The 17437-nt window shown below is 44.9% G+C and overlaps 7 protein-coding genes across 8 annotated transcripts in view; 4 read left to right on the top strand and 3 right to left on the bottom strand.

Moving 5' to 3' along the window:
• The first annotated feature begins 1675 nt into the window (after positions 1–1675).
• LOC6592903 (cysteine dioxygenase type 1) lies at positions 1676–3001 on the top strand. Its single transcript, XM_026985567.1, has 3 exons — positions 1676–1802; positions 1886–2456; positions 2531–3001. The coding sequence occupies exons 2-3, from the start codon at positions 1907–1909 to the stop codon at positions 2707–2709; spliced, it is 729 nt and encodes a 242-aa protein (XP_026841368.1). The 5' UTR covers positions 1676–1802; positions 1886–1906; the 3' UTR covers positions 2710–3001.
• On the bottom strand, positions 2767–3698 carry LOC6592679 (protein FAM136A). Its single transcript, XM_002017910.2, has 3 exons — positions 3523–3698; positions 3305–3469; positions 2767–3244 (listed from the first exon to the last, which is right to left on the bottom strand). The coding sequence occupies exons 1-3, from the start codon at positions 3607–3609 to the stop codon at positions 3035–3037; spliced, it is 462 nt and encodes a 153-aa protein (XP_002017946.1). The 5' UTR covers positions 3610–3698; the 3' UTR covers positions 2767–3034.
• A 76-nt stretch (positions 3699–3774) lies between these two features.
• On the bottom strand, positions 3775–4495 carry LOC6592680 (protein FAM136A). The gene is made up of 3 exons (XM_002017911.2): positions 4352–4495; positions 4124–4288; positions 3775–4064 (listed from the first exon to the last, which is right to left on the bottom strand). The coding sequence occupies exons 1-3, from the start codon at positions 4439–4441 to the stop codon at positions 3876–3878; spliced, it is 444 nt and encodes a 147-aa protein (XP_002017947.2). The 5' UTR covers positions 4442–4495; the 3' UTR covers positions 3775–3875.
• Positions 4496–4611: 116 nt separating this feature from the next.
• LOC6592681 (28S ribosomal protein S28, mitochondrial) lies at positions 4612–5384 on the top strand. The gene is made up of 3 exons (XM_002017912.2): positions 4612–4904; positions 4960–5081; positions 5148–5384. Exons 1-3 carry the CDS (start codon positions 4641–4643, stop codon positions 5329–5331), a joined length of 570 nt encoding a protein of 189 aa, XP_002017948.1. The 5' UTR covers positions 4612–4640; the 3' UTR covers positions 5332–5384.
• LOC6592682 (probable inactive tRNA-specific adenosine deaminase-like protein 3) lies at positions 5319–6650 on the bottom strand. The gene has a single exon (XM_002017913.2). The coding sequence runs from the start codon at positions 6482–6484 to the stop codon at positions 5375–5377; it is 1110 nt and encodes a 369-aa protein (XP_002017949.1). The 5' UTR covers positions 6485–6650; the 3' UTR covers positions 5319–5374.
• Positions 6651–7752: 1102 nt separating this feature from the next.
• LOC113565176 lies at positions 7753–8401 on the top strand. Its single transcript, XM_026986449.1, has 3 exons — positions 7753–8003; positions 8062–8197; positions 8249–8401. The coding sequence occupies exons 1-3, from the start codon at positions 7788–7790 to the stop codon at positions 8323–8325; spliced, it is 429 nt and encodes a 142-aa protein (XP_026842250.1). The 5' UTR covers positions 7753–7787; the 3' UTR covers positions 8326–8401.
• Positions 8402–9056: 655 nt separating this feature from the next.
• LOC6592683 overlaps positions 9057–17437 on the top strand; it is a 41851-nt gene continuing 33470 nt past the window's right edge. Inside the window, exon 1 of one of the 2 annotated variants that reach the window (XR_003408405.1) lies at positions 9057–10428. Coding sequence is in view for 1 of the 2 variants with exons in the window: in XM_026985039.1 (XP_026840840.1) it covers positions 10377–10428 (52 nt within the window). In the remaining variant the exon portion in view is untranslated. The remainder of the gene's footprint in view (positions 10429–17437) is intronic. The other variant, XM_026985039.1, reaches the window with a different exon arrangement.

Here is a 17437-nt window from a genome sequence, read left to right as displayed (position 1 = left end):
TCGTCGCGCTGCCGACGAAATGTCGCTCGAATTGCGTTTTGAGTGAAAATGATGTTTTTCAGGCCGTCATTTCCATAAATTGGTGAAAGATATCCACAAAAACCACACAAACCCAGCAGGCGCGAATCCAAGTGGTAGCCGAACACCCGTTAACAACTGAACAGTGCAATCCCGATCCTGATTCCAATTCTTCAACTTTTCAAAGTGTATCCAAATTATACAAAGTGGTTCAATTCCTGTGATTAGTACATACATAAATATCTTCAAAATGGTAAGTCCTGGCTCCAAATCACATTCCCCACGTTGATGCTGTGCTGCAACGTCAGATGACTGCAGTTTGTTGAACTTGAAAATTACCCCCAGCTTCGACAGTTTTGAGGCGATTTCCTATTCAGTTGGATAGACCTTATGTTGACGTAGTTGGTTTCGCAGTTTCTGCTTTGTTATGGCCTCAACCTGTTGCGAAAGTCGGATGCCAAGCTGGCAGTTAATGCTTTGGGCCATTGCAAAATGTGTTATTTTCAAATTCCATTTCACAAAAAGTGTGTGTCCATGATGTGGCACTCGAGCCAAGTCATGTGTACAGGGGCACTGTCCATTAAAAGTGATTACCATACTCTTCAAGTTCAGTTGATGACATTGTTGCACAAATGAAGAGTTTCAGCTGCATTCGTCGTTATCCATCCATTATCATCAGTCAACCCCAAATACCTTACAGATATTAATTACTTTTGTTTATTCAGCTGTTGTTATTGTTATTTGTATTTTTATTGTGGAGAAAGTAAGGTCAGTCGGGTATTTGTCTTAGTCATGAAAGAACTTCCCGGATCACAAAGAGATTTCTGGTGATTCGTCAGTTATTTGGAATACGGTTTGGTTAGCCAAGGGAGTTTCAATTAAAGGAAATGTGAGTGGTGCCTGAAAGTATGCAATGGTTTTCCAATTTCGTCCTTTGATCTCGATTTTAATGACTATTAATGATTAATGACTTCTCAAACTTTGCCCTCATTCGCGGTGAAAGTTGGGTTTTTGGCCAGCGAAATTAGAAAGCCTATATATTTTCGCTAGTAGGAAAACCCAGAGGCGTATGCTGATAACAAATTCCAGCAAAATACCCAGAAAATAGCCGTAGGATCAACACGAAAACAAGTAAAAAGTACCACTCGATTTTCGGCAATGCGTCAACAGCAAGAACCGAGCAAATCCGAGTCCGGCTATCAATTAATAGTCTTTATGGATCTTTAAAACAACCAATGAATGCGAAGAGATAACAATAAATTTGTTTTTTATTTGTTAAGTGGCATTAACCTCTGCTCTAGAATTTTCGGCACACCATCTGTTGGGCGGGCTCCTGGCAACATTCGAGCCGAGCTAAGCCTCTATTTGTACGATTGTTATAAGTATTGAATATATACTATATATTCAGGGGGATTGGATCGTATATAGGCAAATCTGCTATTGATAATTCCCGGGCGATAATCGTGTGTAGCTCTTGCTTTTGTTATTGTTTTTTTCGTTTGAGACGTACGTACGAACGCAGGAGATTACATAGCGGCAGGAGGTGGTCGTAGAGGAGGAGGATGGAGAGTACAAATCTCCAGAAATTGTGGTGTCAGCAGTATCATCAGCGGGCGCAATCATTCAGTTGGAATTGTGATCTGAGGTAGAGCGTGTGGGATCTTGGAATCTACTCATCGAGCGGTTAATTGAAATACTTACAAAATACTAAAGCAGCGTTCAGCTATCAGTTATCAGCGCGTTCGATCTAATACAGCGTAATTCATTTAAATCAATCACAAAAAGTTAGTTACACGGTAGTTTTCCATGCCCTTCAACATGCGGGACTGATGCATTTTCCTTCCCATTTCCCCTTTGCTTATCACAGGTCAATCAGAGCAAATCGAAAATGGCCCTGTCCAAGATCGATGCGGAGATCGAGCAGGTCGATCAGGAGAAGTATCTGCGCCAGGCCACCAACTACTATCAGGCCCTGGAGAAGCCCCTCAAGTATGGGCCCGTCATTGAGACGATGGACCAACTGATTACGGCCCTGCATCGCGAGTTCGAGTCGAACTACGTGAACATCGAGATGGTCAATCACCTGATGCTCTCCTACAAGTCGAACCCCAAGGAGTGGCGCAAATACGCCAAGTTTGACCGTTACACCTACACCCGCAACCTGGTCGACGCCGGCAACGGCAAGTTCAACCTCCTGATCCTATGCTGGGGTGAGGGTCACGGCTCCTCAGTGCACGACCATGCCGACTCCCACTGCTTCATGAAAATGCTGAAGGGGGATCTACGCGAGAAGCGCTACGAGTACCCCAATCGCCCCAACAACACGGTCAGCAAGAACACCAGCCATCCGCATAGTCACGAGGGGGATATCGACACTCGGGAGCTGGTCGAGATCGGCGAGACGCCGATTGGCGTCAACGATGTGGCCTACATTAATGGTGGGTAGCAGCAGATTTAGGATTCCTTTGACCACACTTTACTTATGGTTTGATTCGCTTTGTTCCTTCCGCAGATAATTTGGGCCTGCATCGTGTGGAGAATCCAAGTCATGCCGACACCTCCGTTTCCCTGCACCTCTATTGTCCACCCTTCGACACGTGCTCCGTTTTCCAGGACAACTGCAAAAAGACCACCGCCAAGGTCACGTTCTGGAGCAAGTACGGCGTCCGGACAAAACTGAATGAGCAATAGATCAGCTTGAATCTGATTGCACATCCGCATTCCCCCAAATACAGTTGTATATTGTTGTATATTGCTAAGAATCTTTATTATTAGATGTTTAGTGTGTGAGGGCCCTAATAGCGAGTGAAAGCTTTGAACTAGGCCACGTAAGCGCTCACTTGAGAGGCTAGAAGAGCAGATCAGAGCTCTCTCCTAAGCTGGAACTTGGAGCTTTCACTTTTTCCTGAGAGTGTTTCCTTAATGTACCTATCTTTAGTGTAAGCTATACCAAATGTTCAATATATAAGTGACTAATTGACAATCCTTTAGTGGCGTATCAGTTTCGTCGGGAAAGCTAAGCATCTTGGCTCCGGGTAGTCAAGTTCGATCTCTTTGGCGGACCACGGTCCAGGGTCTGACGGATCGACTTGAGAAGTCCCGGCAACAGGTTGATGTACTTGTCTACACAGTTCCCGGTGCAGTGCTCGAACAGATGCTGCGATCGGGACATGTCCTTGTCATTGGGATTATTCGGCAATCGCGAGCGAACATCGCTATTGCAATCCTACGGAATACCTGAGCTGATAAGACTGATATCATTTGGGTATAGAAACCATTCTTGTACCTTCACACAGTTCTGTAAACGGTTCTGGAACTGACCAAGCTCATGCTGCAGATAGTCCTGGGCATCCATCAAGGGTCCTGCGCATTTCTCAATGCAGTTCTGCACACTCTCCAGCGTTCCGCGCTCGTCGTCGCAGCAACGGGAAGCGCACCGATGCATTTTGGCCTTGTATATTCAGAGTTCACAGTAGGTTTCTGCTAGATGGAGGCTGCACTCACCTGCATACGACGCAAGTGGGTGCGGTACATGTCCTCAATCATGTCGCTAAGAGCGACCTCCAGGCGCTTCCTCTGCTGTTCCACCATTGTGATAGCCGAAAATGTTACAATTTTGAATTATATATGTACAGATTTAACGACAAAATTTTTGAATGTGTTCTGTTTATCTGACAGGATTTGATGTATTTTTCTTAAAGTGACTGAAAGAGGTAACATGAATTTTGCCTATAAAAATGTAAAGAGTTTGTAATGTAAAATTTTTGAATTTATAGACACTATAATATTTAGTCAATTGTAAAAAACTCAACAACTAGTAATAGGAAATGTAATAAATGCAACCAGCTCCTAGCGACTTAAACTTGTGGTATGGCCTCAGGTCCCTTGGACAGAACTTTCTTCATAGTTTTCATCATGCTGGGTATGAGACCCACATGCTTGTCCACACATTGGATGGCACAGCGCTCGAACTGATCCGTGTACTTGGCGATTTGTTCCTCACTGGGACTAGGGGGCATTTTAACTTTGACATCATCGTTACATTGCTGTTGAAAGAGAATAACATGAATATATGGTTTGCTTAAGTAGGCACGTTGGGAGTTACCATGACGCAACGCTGCAGCCTGCCCTGAAATTCGCCAAGCTCGTGCTGGACATAGTTCTGGGCCCGTGTCATGGGAGTCGAGCAGCGGTCCACACATCGCTGTACACTGTCTACGCTGGAGGTGTCATCTTGGCAGCATTTCGCCGCACACAGGTGCATTTCGTTCTGTTGGAGAGGGGGGCACAATGTCGTTACTTAGGTCAGTTTTCACTGGGCTGGCACTCATACCTGCATTTTGCGAAGGTGTGTCTTGTCCATGTCGTCGATCATCTCCGTCACGGCGGACTCAATGCGTTGGCGCTGCTGCTGGATCATCATTAAAGTTATTTTATTAGTTCTAACAATTGATTTCGTAATAAATAAAAAGGCCGGCGCACGGACAGCGTGTTTTGTAATTTTAGAGATGCGCCTTCAAGTGCGATAACACCAATCGATACCACGTGTATCGACTGCTCAGCTGTTCTGTTTTCCATTTTCATAGCTTTTTTCAGAAAAATAATAATAGTCAATTAAAACGATGTCTCTGCTGCACAAAATTGGACGAGTCGCGCTTCAGACACACTCCTTCGCGTCCAGGCACCAGCTGTCGGTGGCCACACGTGCCTTTAGCAATGAAATAACCCAGGCTGGACCTGCATCCTCCGAGGATCATCCGGAAAGCAGCAGCAAAGGTGGCTTTGCCCGTGCCTTTGACAAATACACAGCTCCAGCGACGCCAGAGCAGCCGCAGTTGGACAATCAAACGTTTGCCTCCATGCTGCGCAACTCCAAGTTCGTGGATGTAAGTAGACTCCAGGCATCCGCCGGGTTTATGTAATAACCTATTAATTAAACAGCTGGGCAGTGCCGAAGGCAAGGTGGTAAGCGGCAAGATCTTTCACGTCGTGGAGGATGATCTGTACATAGATTTCGGCTGGAAGTTCCACTGTGTGTGCTCGCGACCCACTCGCAATGGCAGGTAAGTGCAGGGGACTTTAACTTATTCATTTCAAAATGATAAACCTGGAACCCAATCTGTTTTCAGTGACTATGTGCGTGGTTCGCGCGTCCGCTTACGTGTCAAGGATCTGGAGCTGTCCACCAGGTTCCTCGGATCATCCAAGGACATAACCATCCTGGAAGCAGACTGCCAACTGCTGGGTCTGATATCCACTCCCACTAGACAGGGAGCATCCAGAGCAGCGCCCAAAATTGATAATATTCTATAGAATTTATTCTAAAAAATGTAGAGTGCATTAAACAAAGTGTTTGTTAAGTTAAACTCCCGTCTGTGGTGAATTGGAACACTTCGTAGTGATGGTTGAGCTCCTTGACAGCGTGCAGCTGGAATCGTGTGACCAGTGCGCCGTTGTCTGATGGCCGCAGGAAGAATATGCGCTTGGCCCGGCTGTGCACAAAGGCCATGGAGCACATGAGGCAGGGCTCTTGTAGAAGATACACATCGTAGCCTGTACAGAGGTACGGTCCGTACTTGGTCAGATTATCGGCACCTTGTGAGTGGTCTGCATTCAACAACACTTGCTGCTGCGGCTGACACTTTCTGGACACCTCTGCTCCGAATTTGAGGTCCTGGTAAGCCTCGTTCTTTTTCAAGTAGTCGTAGTATGCTTTGGGCAGCCCTCGCAACGTTGTTTCGGCCTTCTCTTCGTCCTCGACAAAGCTGAGGTCGCTCTTCAGTGCACCTCCCTGCTGACTGCGCGCCACGAAATCCACCAGCAGCATGCTGCAATGTTCATGTCCGTGGGCGCTGTAGGATTCGCTGGCACCAGCGATAGATACTATGCTGGACTGGCGCGGATCCACACAGATGCCCACTGGCTTGTCCTTATTCACATCCCTGGACAGCCTAGCCAACAGTTGCGCCATGCGCTTATGGAATATGCGCTGACTGATCGAGAAGTTGCTGCCATTTCGCAGCGATTCCGAGTAGTGGTTCGGATGGAACTTACAGGGCCAGTGCTGGATCATCTGTTCGTATTGGACACGCAGCTTGGGCATGCGGGCCGGCACCTCGACGACCTTCACCTGATGGCAGAGGGCCCGCAGTACATTTGCGGAGAAGGCGTACCGCTGCAGATGCTCCTCCAAGGTCTCCGCATCTCCAATGTCCGACGTTGGGCAGATGAGTACATTGCGGTCGTGGACGCGCTTCAAATGCTGCAAGCGGGGCAGCTTCTGGGACAGCTCCTGGATGACGGACTGCAGTTGCTGTTTCGTCTCCAGCTGACAACTGTGGACTTTGATGAGGGCTATCTCATTGTATTCATCGGATAAAACGGCTCTGATTCCTACGCTATCTTCATTGTCGGTGGGGCTCTGCCTGTTGCGTTTAACAGGTGGTGGGGATCCACATGCGTCCATTATTTATCAAATATTTCCCTCCATTTAACCTAACTGAAGATATCTGCTTGTCAGGATTGGTTACTCTCTCTTGTCGTAAGGGCCGCCCGAATATGTGAAGGGGGAAATTGCCAAGTCAGAGAACAGTAGATTTTGGAGTACTTGTTATAGTTTTATAGTTGATGAAAACTATTAGATTAATTTAGTTTGGTACACGCTGTTGTTTTCTTTGTAAAAAAAAACGAACTTAGCCCCCTAAAACCCCATTTATTTAATTAGTTGAACACCTTAAGCGAAACAGCGACATATAGTACTGGTTATACACTTTTTTTGTAGATCCATTCTGTTCTTTCTTTTAACTTGCTAAAAACCCCAAGATATCTTTTAGCGAAACTGTGCAACAAATCTTAAAGATTTATGCTTTTTCCTTGAGTGTATTTAAAAACCCCCTGGTCGACAATGGGTTAATCGTTCTCTGTACAATATTCCTCGATTTTGATATTCGGAAGGACCCTCATCCCTGAAACGTTCATTTGTCAACCGGAGTATGGCCATTTATATACCCCATTTCATTAATTAAAATGAAGATACTGTTTTCAAAGCTTTTTAAAGCAATTTTATCAAATTATCCGCATCCCGATACCAATTCTTGGTCTCTATAAGAGGACAATAAAATGCAAAATATCGTTGAAATAGATTTAAAAGAGAGACTGACTAGTTTCTTTATATATTGGCGCCTTAGATGACAAACATTTCCTCAATTCTATAATATCCATGTCCCCAGGGTATGCAGAATGTTGCTCGATCCGCTCCATGTTGAGAGAGTGCTGACGATTTCTCTCCATACAAATTGTTGCTGCCAGCAACATAAAATGTAAGAAAACGTAAGTGAGTGAGTATAGAATGTACGGACATTGTTGCGCTGAAAAATCCCACCACGAAAAGTGGATTTCCCACCACGAAAAAGAGAACAAACCCCAAAAAAGAGAGAAAATCCCAAGAAACGGCTATCGATACTGGATATCGACTATCGACTGGATACGAGAATTCGCGCCAAATAAACAATTTTTCAAAATGAATAAGTGACAAGGACATGGAAAGCAAATTTAATAGATTTATGAATGTATTCTTGTCTATGCTTTAGAGTTACCCTATTTTCTGCTTTTTATCTAAGAAACCTGATCTATCATTCAGGAAAGCAGCGCTTGAATTCCCGTCTGCGAATGACCCGTTTTCAGCGTTTGTGAGATTTGTGACACAAAAAAATGTGCCTTTAGATTATACTCAAACACAAGTGGAAATTTATTCTGTAATTTCTTGAAAAATGATTTTTTTAGGTTCATTCTTCTGTTTGCTGTCCCTCTACTTTGGATGCCTTATAATTGGCGTTACAGGGCTGATCATTGGAGTCGCGAGTCTTACTCTTGCAGTGTGTAAGCTTATTCTCCATGCTAAACAAGAAGAGGTTTGGATGATGGCCCTTATTTTCTCGTTGTTGTATTTGGGCGCGAAGATGTTTTTGTTAATGGGAACGATGTGGGTGAGTTTATACGTATTTCAAATATGAATATCTTTGATTGGCAAACCATTAACCGCAGAACTTGGCCTGGTGCCTTATCATGTCCTTCATTGCCAGCGCAGTTTGTGTTTGTCTGATCTTGGCCATATTAATTGTCGGCTTTGCCAGTAGTGCGAACCGTGTACAACTCATGGTCTGGATTACTATGATTCTTCGTAAGTCCGATCGAGTTCCTCTGCTCTGATAATAATACGTTTCCCCCGCAGTGGAGACATACTATTTGTTGGTAATAATATCGCATTGGTACAACATATGGTCGGGCGTTCAGCGAGTTGAGCTCTAACATTTCCAACATTCTTTTTCAAAATTTATATATGAAATTTTATCTTGAATTGACTATGAAATACATACCTGCCACGAGACAGACGTATTCTCGCTAAATTGAAGTAAAATGTACATATATGTATGTTTTATGCTTACTTTGCTGCCAAGATGAGATGGCATGATAGGCAAAAGGCCATATTTGTGTTTGTAGATGTCTTCAGCCAGGTCTCCCGGCCATTGTTCAAAGAACTGAGCCACTATTTGTGACAAACACACACAACCATATATATCTCTCTCTCAATGCATGCTTTTCCCTTAAGACTGTCTTGGTTTTTGCAGCTAGTCAGTTAGCAAAGTCAAATGTCACAAGGCTAATAACAAATATGTACATTTCTGAATCTATAATCTGCTGCAGTTGTTCCTTATGGTGGGTTAGATAGACGGGCTGGACTCCGTTTGATTGGACTCTTGAAAATTTAAAATTTACAAAAGTTGCAAGGCTTTCTATTTAATATATCGATACAATGGTGCGATAAATTTGATCGAACCTTAAAAGCTATGAGCGTAAAATTGTATCGAACCTAACAAATGTATCGCGCATACTTTGTCAACATGTTGCTACGTTGTGTACACATGTGGCCGAGCAACATTCCAAGTTGCCGCCCCAATGTATCTCACAAATTTTTCTGCCGCGAACAATGAAGCAACAGATTGTCGCTCCAAAAAATTTCGACTTTTGAATTGCGCGCGTAGAGCGATCGTGCCGGTGCAGTTTCCATATTGCGCAAAAATGCATTCTTCAATCTTTGCAGACACAGCTCGAGACCTCTCCGGCTCGGCCTAGAGTTTTGGAGTCGTTCAAGGCGTATGCGTGCGTTCTCCCCCGTGTGTGTGTGTGTTTTATTTTCGTCAATTAGAAGTAACGGTTGCACGGGAGAAACTGGAAAATCAACGAAGCGCGCCCGCCAGCCCGCCCGGCCCCAACGCAGAGTGCACACCAAGATACATTTGTATCTGTAATTTGTGAATTTTCGGTTTTCTTTATTTCGTTTCGTTCCGTTTCGTTGTTTCGGTGTTGCTTTGCGCAACAAGTGTGTGCCTCGCCCGCCTCCCAACACGAAGCGAAGGCAAGACGAAGAATAATGATCAATTTAATTCAATCAGCGATCCCATCAACCTGCAGCGAGCCCATCCAAACCAAAACCAAACAGATCCGATCCCATCCGATCCTCGTGTGTGGCAAGTGTAGGAGAATCTAACGAATAGGTGGCTGCCAGTGCAAACAAATAGAATCGAGCAAACAGCAAATACCAACAATACCAACAATACCAACGCGTTTTGTGAGCCGGTTTAGTCATTCGCGAGTTCCGAGAATCCCACTGGCTGGCGAAAAACGTAACTTTTCGAGATACATTCCCAGCCAGAACAGCTGTTGTTGGCTTTGAGCGCTGCTTACTTGTCTGCCACTTACCCTGAAGCTCCGTGTAGCCAGGTGATAAGATAGCTCCGCTCGGTTTAGCGATTGGAACGAAATACCAACAAAACGGGCCAAGAAAAATTGCACAGTTTGCGATGTGTCTAAAGTAAAACTCGCAGCATTATCTTATCGGCTGACCATTGATTGGGCTTTGCCTTTTCCGCTCCATTCGGTTCAGTTCGGGTCGGTATTCGCAGCGTTCTAGGTGAAGTGAAGTGAAGTCATTTGCGCAGCCATATTAGACCAGCCCGCGGACTGTGGGGTGCTTCGACAAGGCCTTTAGTCAGCGCCAGTCTAGATACAATATCTATATCCCATATCTACGGGAATATCTAATGCCGCCAGTGCAAAGTGCTGCAAGGAGAAGCAACCAACAGAGAAAAAACCATTCCCAGTGCCAGTGCCAGTGCTAGTTGCTCTGCAATCTTTGTCTAAATTTAGACAAAGCCAGAGCCAACCTAACCAAACGTAACCAAACCAATCCAAACTGAAGTGAGCTGAACAAGGCCTTCTGGCCATATACGATTGTAAATCAAGTATTTGGCCCCCAGAAGGAGAAGCGAAGCTGCGGAAGAAAGCCCGAGCATACCAGGATGGACATAGAATCGGATTCAGACACCTCCGAGAGATGGGAGGACTTTTTTGGTAAGCGGGAGGGATCACTGAACCTTCTTTTAGCGGATGGCGATGTCCGATGGCCGATGACTCAACTGGGGCCCAAGGAGTTGGGGGCGGGGAGGGGGCTCTACGCATTCCTGTAGCGCCTCGACGTCTTCTTTGCCCGAATATGGACATGCGTATAAGAAGACACCATCAGAGTTTGGCTTCTTTGGCCACCGCTGGACGGTACAGGACGGGCCACTGCATTTGGGTTCTGTTCTCGGGGTCTGCACGTTCCGTTCCCATAACTGTACACGATTCCCTACCATACCATGCCATTCCAGCCCCCCTAAGTGGGGGACCATTGCGTGAATTGTGGCTCGCAGTTTCGCAGTTTTTGGAGTTTCGCTTGGGTTCGGTGTAACGGGTTCGCTTTGTTTCTGCATTTTCTGCTTTTCGACATTATTTAAGCGCTCGAAATGTCGGTTGTAATGAAATTTAATGATAATACATAATTTCAGGCTTTTGACCCAAATTACAATTGTGCTCAGGGGGGGCAGCGGGGAACCGCCAACGGGTAGGGTACGGGTTGGATTGGAGAAAATAAGGTCTTGTTGCTTTGCATGAGATTTGCAATTTATGCTCTTGGGTGGTGTGTGGCACCATAGCGATACAACAAACAGTTTGTTGACCCACTTTACATATTATTTTGATTTGCTTTTGATCGTGTATTGGAATGCTGTGGCACCATTTACATTTGATATATCCGTTACGAAGGCTAGTGTATGTACATATCTTGCATAAGAGTAGAAAGAAGTTCAGATCTCAGGATCAACAGTCTATGAAACAGTCAAGAAGAGAATTGTCAAAATTAGCTACAACTAAAATCTTCTCATAAATAAATTAATACTATTACCAGTCAGAATAAACTGATTCTAAACTTTTCATAATATTGCTTAGGTCTGAGTAGTCGGGTATAGCATAGTCGCCGATCTCGTAGCACTATGGAAGGGCAAATGCAAAGCTTTCGTTCAATTAGTGCATTAGTCATAAGTGTTCTCCGGGTGAGTGTGTTTTCCATTGACTTTGTTTTTTATTATTGCACGTTTGCTTTTGTTAGCAGAGCTATGTTAGATAACAGCCTGCGAGGCAGTTTAACAGCGAAGCTTGCATGGCGCTAACAGAGCCATTCATGATTGATCGTGCCTATATCAATTATATATTCATGTATAGTGCAAATGAATCATGATTCGGATCGTACGGAGGGCTTGGAAATTGTCAGTATATCGTTTCCGCGCTACAGTTACAGTTCTCCCAGATAATGACCACTTATGTAAGGGCCTGACATTTCGTTTATTTAAACATTCTGGCGTGTTGGCTGTCGAAAAGTCAAACGTGACGACACTCTCCTCTCCTCAACAAGGGGTTCGGTTCACTCCCGATGCCTTATAAATAGTAGAACCCGTTGGAAGATATCGCCAGCAGTTGACCGCATGTGGTATCAAATGTCACCAAGTCTGGCCCTCTGTTTGTTTGCCTCTTCAATTTTCACTGGCACTCGAAAAACAAACACACTCGTGTACTCCTTAAAGAGGAAGACACTCTTCGTCTGTTGCTGTAGATACAAGTGCAGGGGGGCAGGTCAAGTCTTTGAGTTTGAGTTACCTTTCATAACCCATAGCCCAACAAGAGGTAGGAGGCAACCACAAGCAGCGGCACCACGGGAGTCGCCGTCGCCGTCGCCATCGCCATCGTCATTGCAATCGGAGTCGGAGTTCATTCGATATTGTTATTGATTGTGATCTGAAGAAACCTTTTTTGGGCTCTGCGGCTTGTGTCCGTCCCCCCTTCCCCGTCACGTTTTTCATGTGACATTTATTCGGTTGGGGGTTTTCTTTCATCTTTTATTTATTTAGAAATAGACACACTGCCAACAGCAAATATAACAACTAATAGATATTGATAGTGCGGTAGGGGCAGCCACATGGGCTGATAAGATTTCCCATACACTATTGACTTTTTGATAGTGCCGCCGACAAGGCCAGAGATCTGGTATGCGACTCGACTCCAAATTGAAATTAACATTACTCTGGCGGTTAAGAGGTCAGTTTCGCATTGCTCCACTTCCGCCCGGGGACCAGAGTAGGGAGCCACAGATGCCGACGCGTCGGTTCTGCCGGTGCCAAAGAGCAGCCGATCTTAATTAAGGCAATTGACAAAAGTTCAACAAATTGAGCCAAAAGAGTTCGGTGTCATAATCGAGAAGAGTTCATTGGCCAAGTGGATACAAGGGTATTAGCTCACCCTCACGCCTGCGGCGCATATTCCCTCTCTAATTGCGGCTGTCGGGGTTACCCCCCACCTCTACCTACTTACCCAGAGGTGGATGCAGTTGTGGACCCAAAGCCGGAGTCAGAGCCAGAGGCAGAGCTAGAGCCAGAACCAGAGCCAGACCATGCCAGTGCTCTGAGCCGTGTGTGTGGGCCGTAAGTCGGCGTTTGTTGACGTCTGCTGATGTCTGTAAGCCCTGTCTGCCGGGCGTCCCGCCGCCAGCCAGACAGCCACTCGCCGATCGAGTGTTCTCTAATTGCATTTCTCTCAGTGCACTCAGTGCCGCAGACGCTTTCCGTGTGGGCGTTGCGGAAGGTCGTAAAATCTGAGTATTGTGCACGCACGTCGCAAAAGGTTTTTCTCAATGAAGCTTAGCGTCTGGCTTTCGATCTCTGCATACTCTACCCCCAAAAAGGGTGCATTAGATATCCCATGGCATTCGGCAGATGGCTAGCCATATCTGTAGAGTACGTGTGGCTATACTTCGAGTGCAATTTAATATTTTCTACGCAAATCATCTTTTGAAAGGGTATTTGAGATCTGCTTCCTGCTTGGTACATCTCACATTTCTCGTTCTTTAATGCCGCTGTGGGGACTCTGGCTTTAATGAACGTTTTTTGCGGCATGGCCTGTGACTCGCCAGCCCGCTCACAATTCTATTTGGCAGCAAATTTATAACTTCCTTGCACAAAATGCCATTTGCTTAGACGATTTACGCCTACCCCTGGAGGCTGCGGGGGCACTTAAGTCGCTTAGAATCTTCGGGGCACGTGTGAGTGGCACGCTCGTATCTCCCTGGATAGCTCGTGACTCATGCCCCCTCACGGAGAGTCGTCACAGGCAGTGACAAGCTTTCGGGAGAGTCTCGCGAGAGAGCTTCGTTATCAGCTTTGCTTTTGTCGTTTGCCTTTTGTATCGTTTTCTTTCGTTTTCTAGTGAAAGTCCCCGTTATTTTCATTGTGAGAGTGCACTCTCCGCATCTCCCTCTCTCCGTCTACGGTGATCTCTCTGCGATCATTCCATTTCACCGAGCAGTGCAGGCACGCATGCGCCGTGACAACGACTTTAACAGAATCTTTCACGCTCCAGCAGCCTCTCTCCCCCTCTCCCACCATCTCTTTTTCTCTATCTTTGGCTCTCCTTTACACTGACACACTTTCGCTTTCGCTGGCAGCCCTGCCGCTGCCGCTGTCACTGCCACTGCACTCGCCGCTGACATAATGTCCGCTCCGTGTCTGTTCCCGATTCGCTAAACGATTATTTATCGGCTCGATTTGAATACAATGCCCTGCAGTTGTTCATTCAATCGTTCCCACCCGATCGATCTTCGGTTCGTTCTTCTTCTGCTCGATGCCGCCGCCGCCTGACCTCTGACCGAGTGAAACTTAAGCTCTATTTCTCTGATTAATTATCCCCCCTCCCCACCCCATGCGGCGGAGAGTTCGGAATGGGAAAGCGTGGCCAGCGGCTCTGTGCCAACGGAATTGGGTCATTGCAAATGCCAAAACAAAATCAGCGGGAGTGAAATAGCTGGAGATCTATTATAGCCCAATTTAAGCATCATTAGATGGTGGGTAGAAGGCGTAGCAGAGCTAAACTCAAGGTCAAAGTCTTCGTGATTGATTTTGATCATTAGAGAACTTCCAAAAAAGTTAAAAGATGATTCATTAGACACCTGGATGTTTTCTTTGTGACTGACTTGAAGACCACGAGTACGACTGAGGTAATTCTTTCTATACTTGCGATTCGGATTTGTCTAAATAACCAGAGCCAAACGAGTAAACAAAATATAAAAATAAATGTAATTTTTATGGCAGGAAAATAAAATCGAATAAGGTAATGGCTCGTGGACCATTGTTTATATACAAATGATTACGTATCACTTGTTGGAACAGTACTTATTATCAATAGAAATTTATACAATTTCCATCCAATTAGAGCTATGGCATTGATCGAGAGAGAATCGATTTCCATCTTTGAATTTGTACAAGTATGTGCCTACAGTCTGTTACACAAGTGTAGGGTAATTGAAGCAAGATTCTAAGGAGGTAAGACAAAAGTCTAATTTATAGATTGAAGGATCTTCTCATCAGCTGAACCTATCCGCTGGTTTCCCCTGTATAATTGGTCTAAGTATTTGACTTTGAAGTCGCCTGACATTACAGTTCTGAAACGCACAGTACTCAAGCACTTGCACATGGCTATAATGAAGTCTGAGACTCTGAGCCGAGCTGGCAACCTTCGAATGTCAGCGGCTGTTTATCATCGATCGACAGAGAGATACATATGTATGTACATGGCCAGAGAGCTTTGTAAAATGCATAAACTTAAGAAAAATAAATGTATCCAAAGTGGAGTGTCTTGAAATTCCATTTAAAAATGCAATCTATCCTAACAATTGTTCGTTATTGTCTCTCGGTTTTCTCGCCGGCCTGTCAAACAAAACAAAAGTCCGACCATACATACATACATACGTCTTGGCACTGTTTGCCATCAACCAAAATATAACCCAAGACAGCTGTTTATCAGCCAGAAGCAAAAGCAAAACCCAACCCAAACCCAAACTAAATTCCAATACCATTACCAAGATCCAAACAAAACCAAATTCGTACCAGCGTTCCATTTAGAATTCAACCTATCCAACTGTCGATGCAAAATTCTCTGAAGCTGAAACAAAAAATAAACATTGAAAATATGTTGTTGAACAGGTTTTTAAAATATATACACATATGTATATATCTTTTATTCTCTTCTGTTGCTTTGTTTTGCACAAAAGTTCAACAAATTGGAGGCACGGAAAAATACAGACAAGCCGACAAAACGACACACCGACAGGAGGGAAAAACGTGAGGCGGCAGCCGTGAAAAGCAAACAATGAGAAGCGAGAATCTGAACTTTGCTCAAGTCAAATACGAAAATATCTTACATCAGAGCTTTGGACTTGGTTTAGAGCCAACAAAAAGAGAACAGACTAATCGATATGGCACTCGTAAACGATCGCTAAGCGAATGCTTAAGTGGATCAAATTTGTTCACCGCTAAGACAATAGATGTAGAAGTATCTTATAAGTTTCATATAAAGCTGCAATCTGATATTGATCTTCAGAACTGATCACTTCAACTTTCGACTGATTTTAGATAATCCCTCATCTGATATCTATACTTTCTATATATCTTTCTATCAAATTCCAAATTTGATTGCATTTCCGTTTACGTTCTTTGATCTCTGATCTCTAATAAATGATCACAGATCATTTGCAGTTTATCTCTCGCTATCTTCGATCCGGAGCCACCTGTTTGTCGGGCTCCTTTGGACACCAGCCACGCCCCCCAATGTCTCACAGACGCCCACATGCTAAATGACAGCCACTTTGGGGTACATACAAGGGGGCGTGTATTTTTGCATAATTTCCGAATTAAAAATGAACAGAAAACTGTGTTTGCGTAATGGCATTTCCTAACGGTGATGACTTCATAGAGGATCGAGTGTCCCCGCAAAAACTAGGCTCGAATTTGCATAGGAATGGATGTCGCTAACTGGCTATAACTGGGGGAGACTACGGGCATATCAGTCAGCGGTTGGTTTATGGTTCCATATCCATATCCACATCCACATCCATTATGTGTCTGTGTGTGCGCCTCCTTTCGAGGTGTGTGTGTGTGTGTTTGTGTGTGATGTTGGGGCAATCTGCGCGATCAACACACGACGCTAATGTACAGATCATGAGCACCGATTGCGCTTAGTGCATGAAAATTGGAAAAACTTGTTGTCGACTTGCGACGGCTGTCCCTCGTCCGGCGACTTGTTCTGCAGCCACCATCATCATCATCATCATCTTTTTTAGACATATGTATGTACATACATATATCGCAGCCGGATCGGAGGATGATGATGATGATGATCGCTGCGCTCGACTCATTCTCTTCTCTTATTAATTTCCCTCTTTGGAATCTGTGTGCGGCATATCGTATCAAAAATTACAAAGAGTTGCTTGTTCGAAGGCTTGGGTCAGTGCCTCATAGATACACACACACACACACACACACACACACACACACACACGTATCTATGGTTTGGCTTCACGTACCGCCGCTCTAATTAATTCAAGCGAGCTGTGTGGCGCCCCGAGGGTCTCTCACATGACCTGAGTGCCACCAATGTGTTTCCCAATATTTGTCCAAAGAATTATCGCAAACAGTCTGCTAACCGCCTGATAGACCACACTGATGCCCTACAGTTCTCTCTTCCGTACATTTTTATGGGGTACTATTCAGCGATCCAAGACCATAACCTTCACCTTCGCTCATTCGTATGTCGCTGACGCTTTGTAATTTAAATGAATTTTCGTATTTAACAACATTATTTTCGACCGGCCGAGCGGCTTACAAAAGTGGCTGGCAATGGGCAACGTGGCGTATGACTTTAATGATTCCCAGGCCAAGTCTAAGGTTACACAGCCCCACAGTTACGAGCCCTCCCCGTTTCACAGCAACAACAAAAACAAAAGAAACGAAAACCCATTCCCAAGCGACTCCAATCCATTGTAATTTGAGCAGCTTCTCAAGTTCGCTGTCGGGATAGATTCCGTACATTTATTTCGCTGCGATTATTGAACGATTAGGCCTGAAGCGATTCCAGGGGCAACAAATTGTGCGGACATGCGCGAAATATGGTACGAATACCAGTACGAACACTCATACGAAAACCCATACTCATACCCATA

The sequence above is a fragment of the Drosophila persimilis genome, unplaced genomic scaffold (genome assembly GCF_003286085.1).
Source record: "Drosophila persimilis strain 14011-0111.01,24,50 unplaced genomic scaffold, DperRS2 tig00000002-arrow-pilon, whole genome shotgun sequence".
Classification (NCBI taxonomy): Eukaryota; Metazoa; Arthropoda; class Insecta; order Diptera; family Drosophilidae; genus Drosophila; species Drosophila persimilis.
Note: the sequence above shows the minus strand (reverse complement) of the source record. Positions and strands in the feature narration are given on the sequence as shown.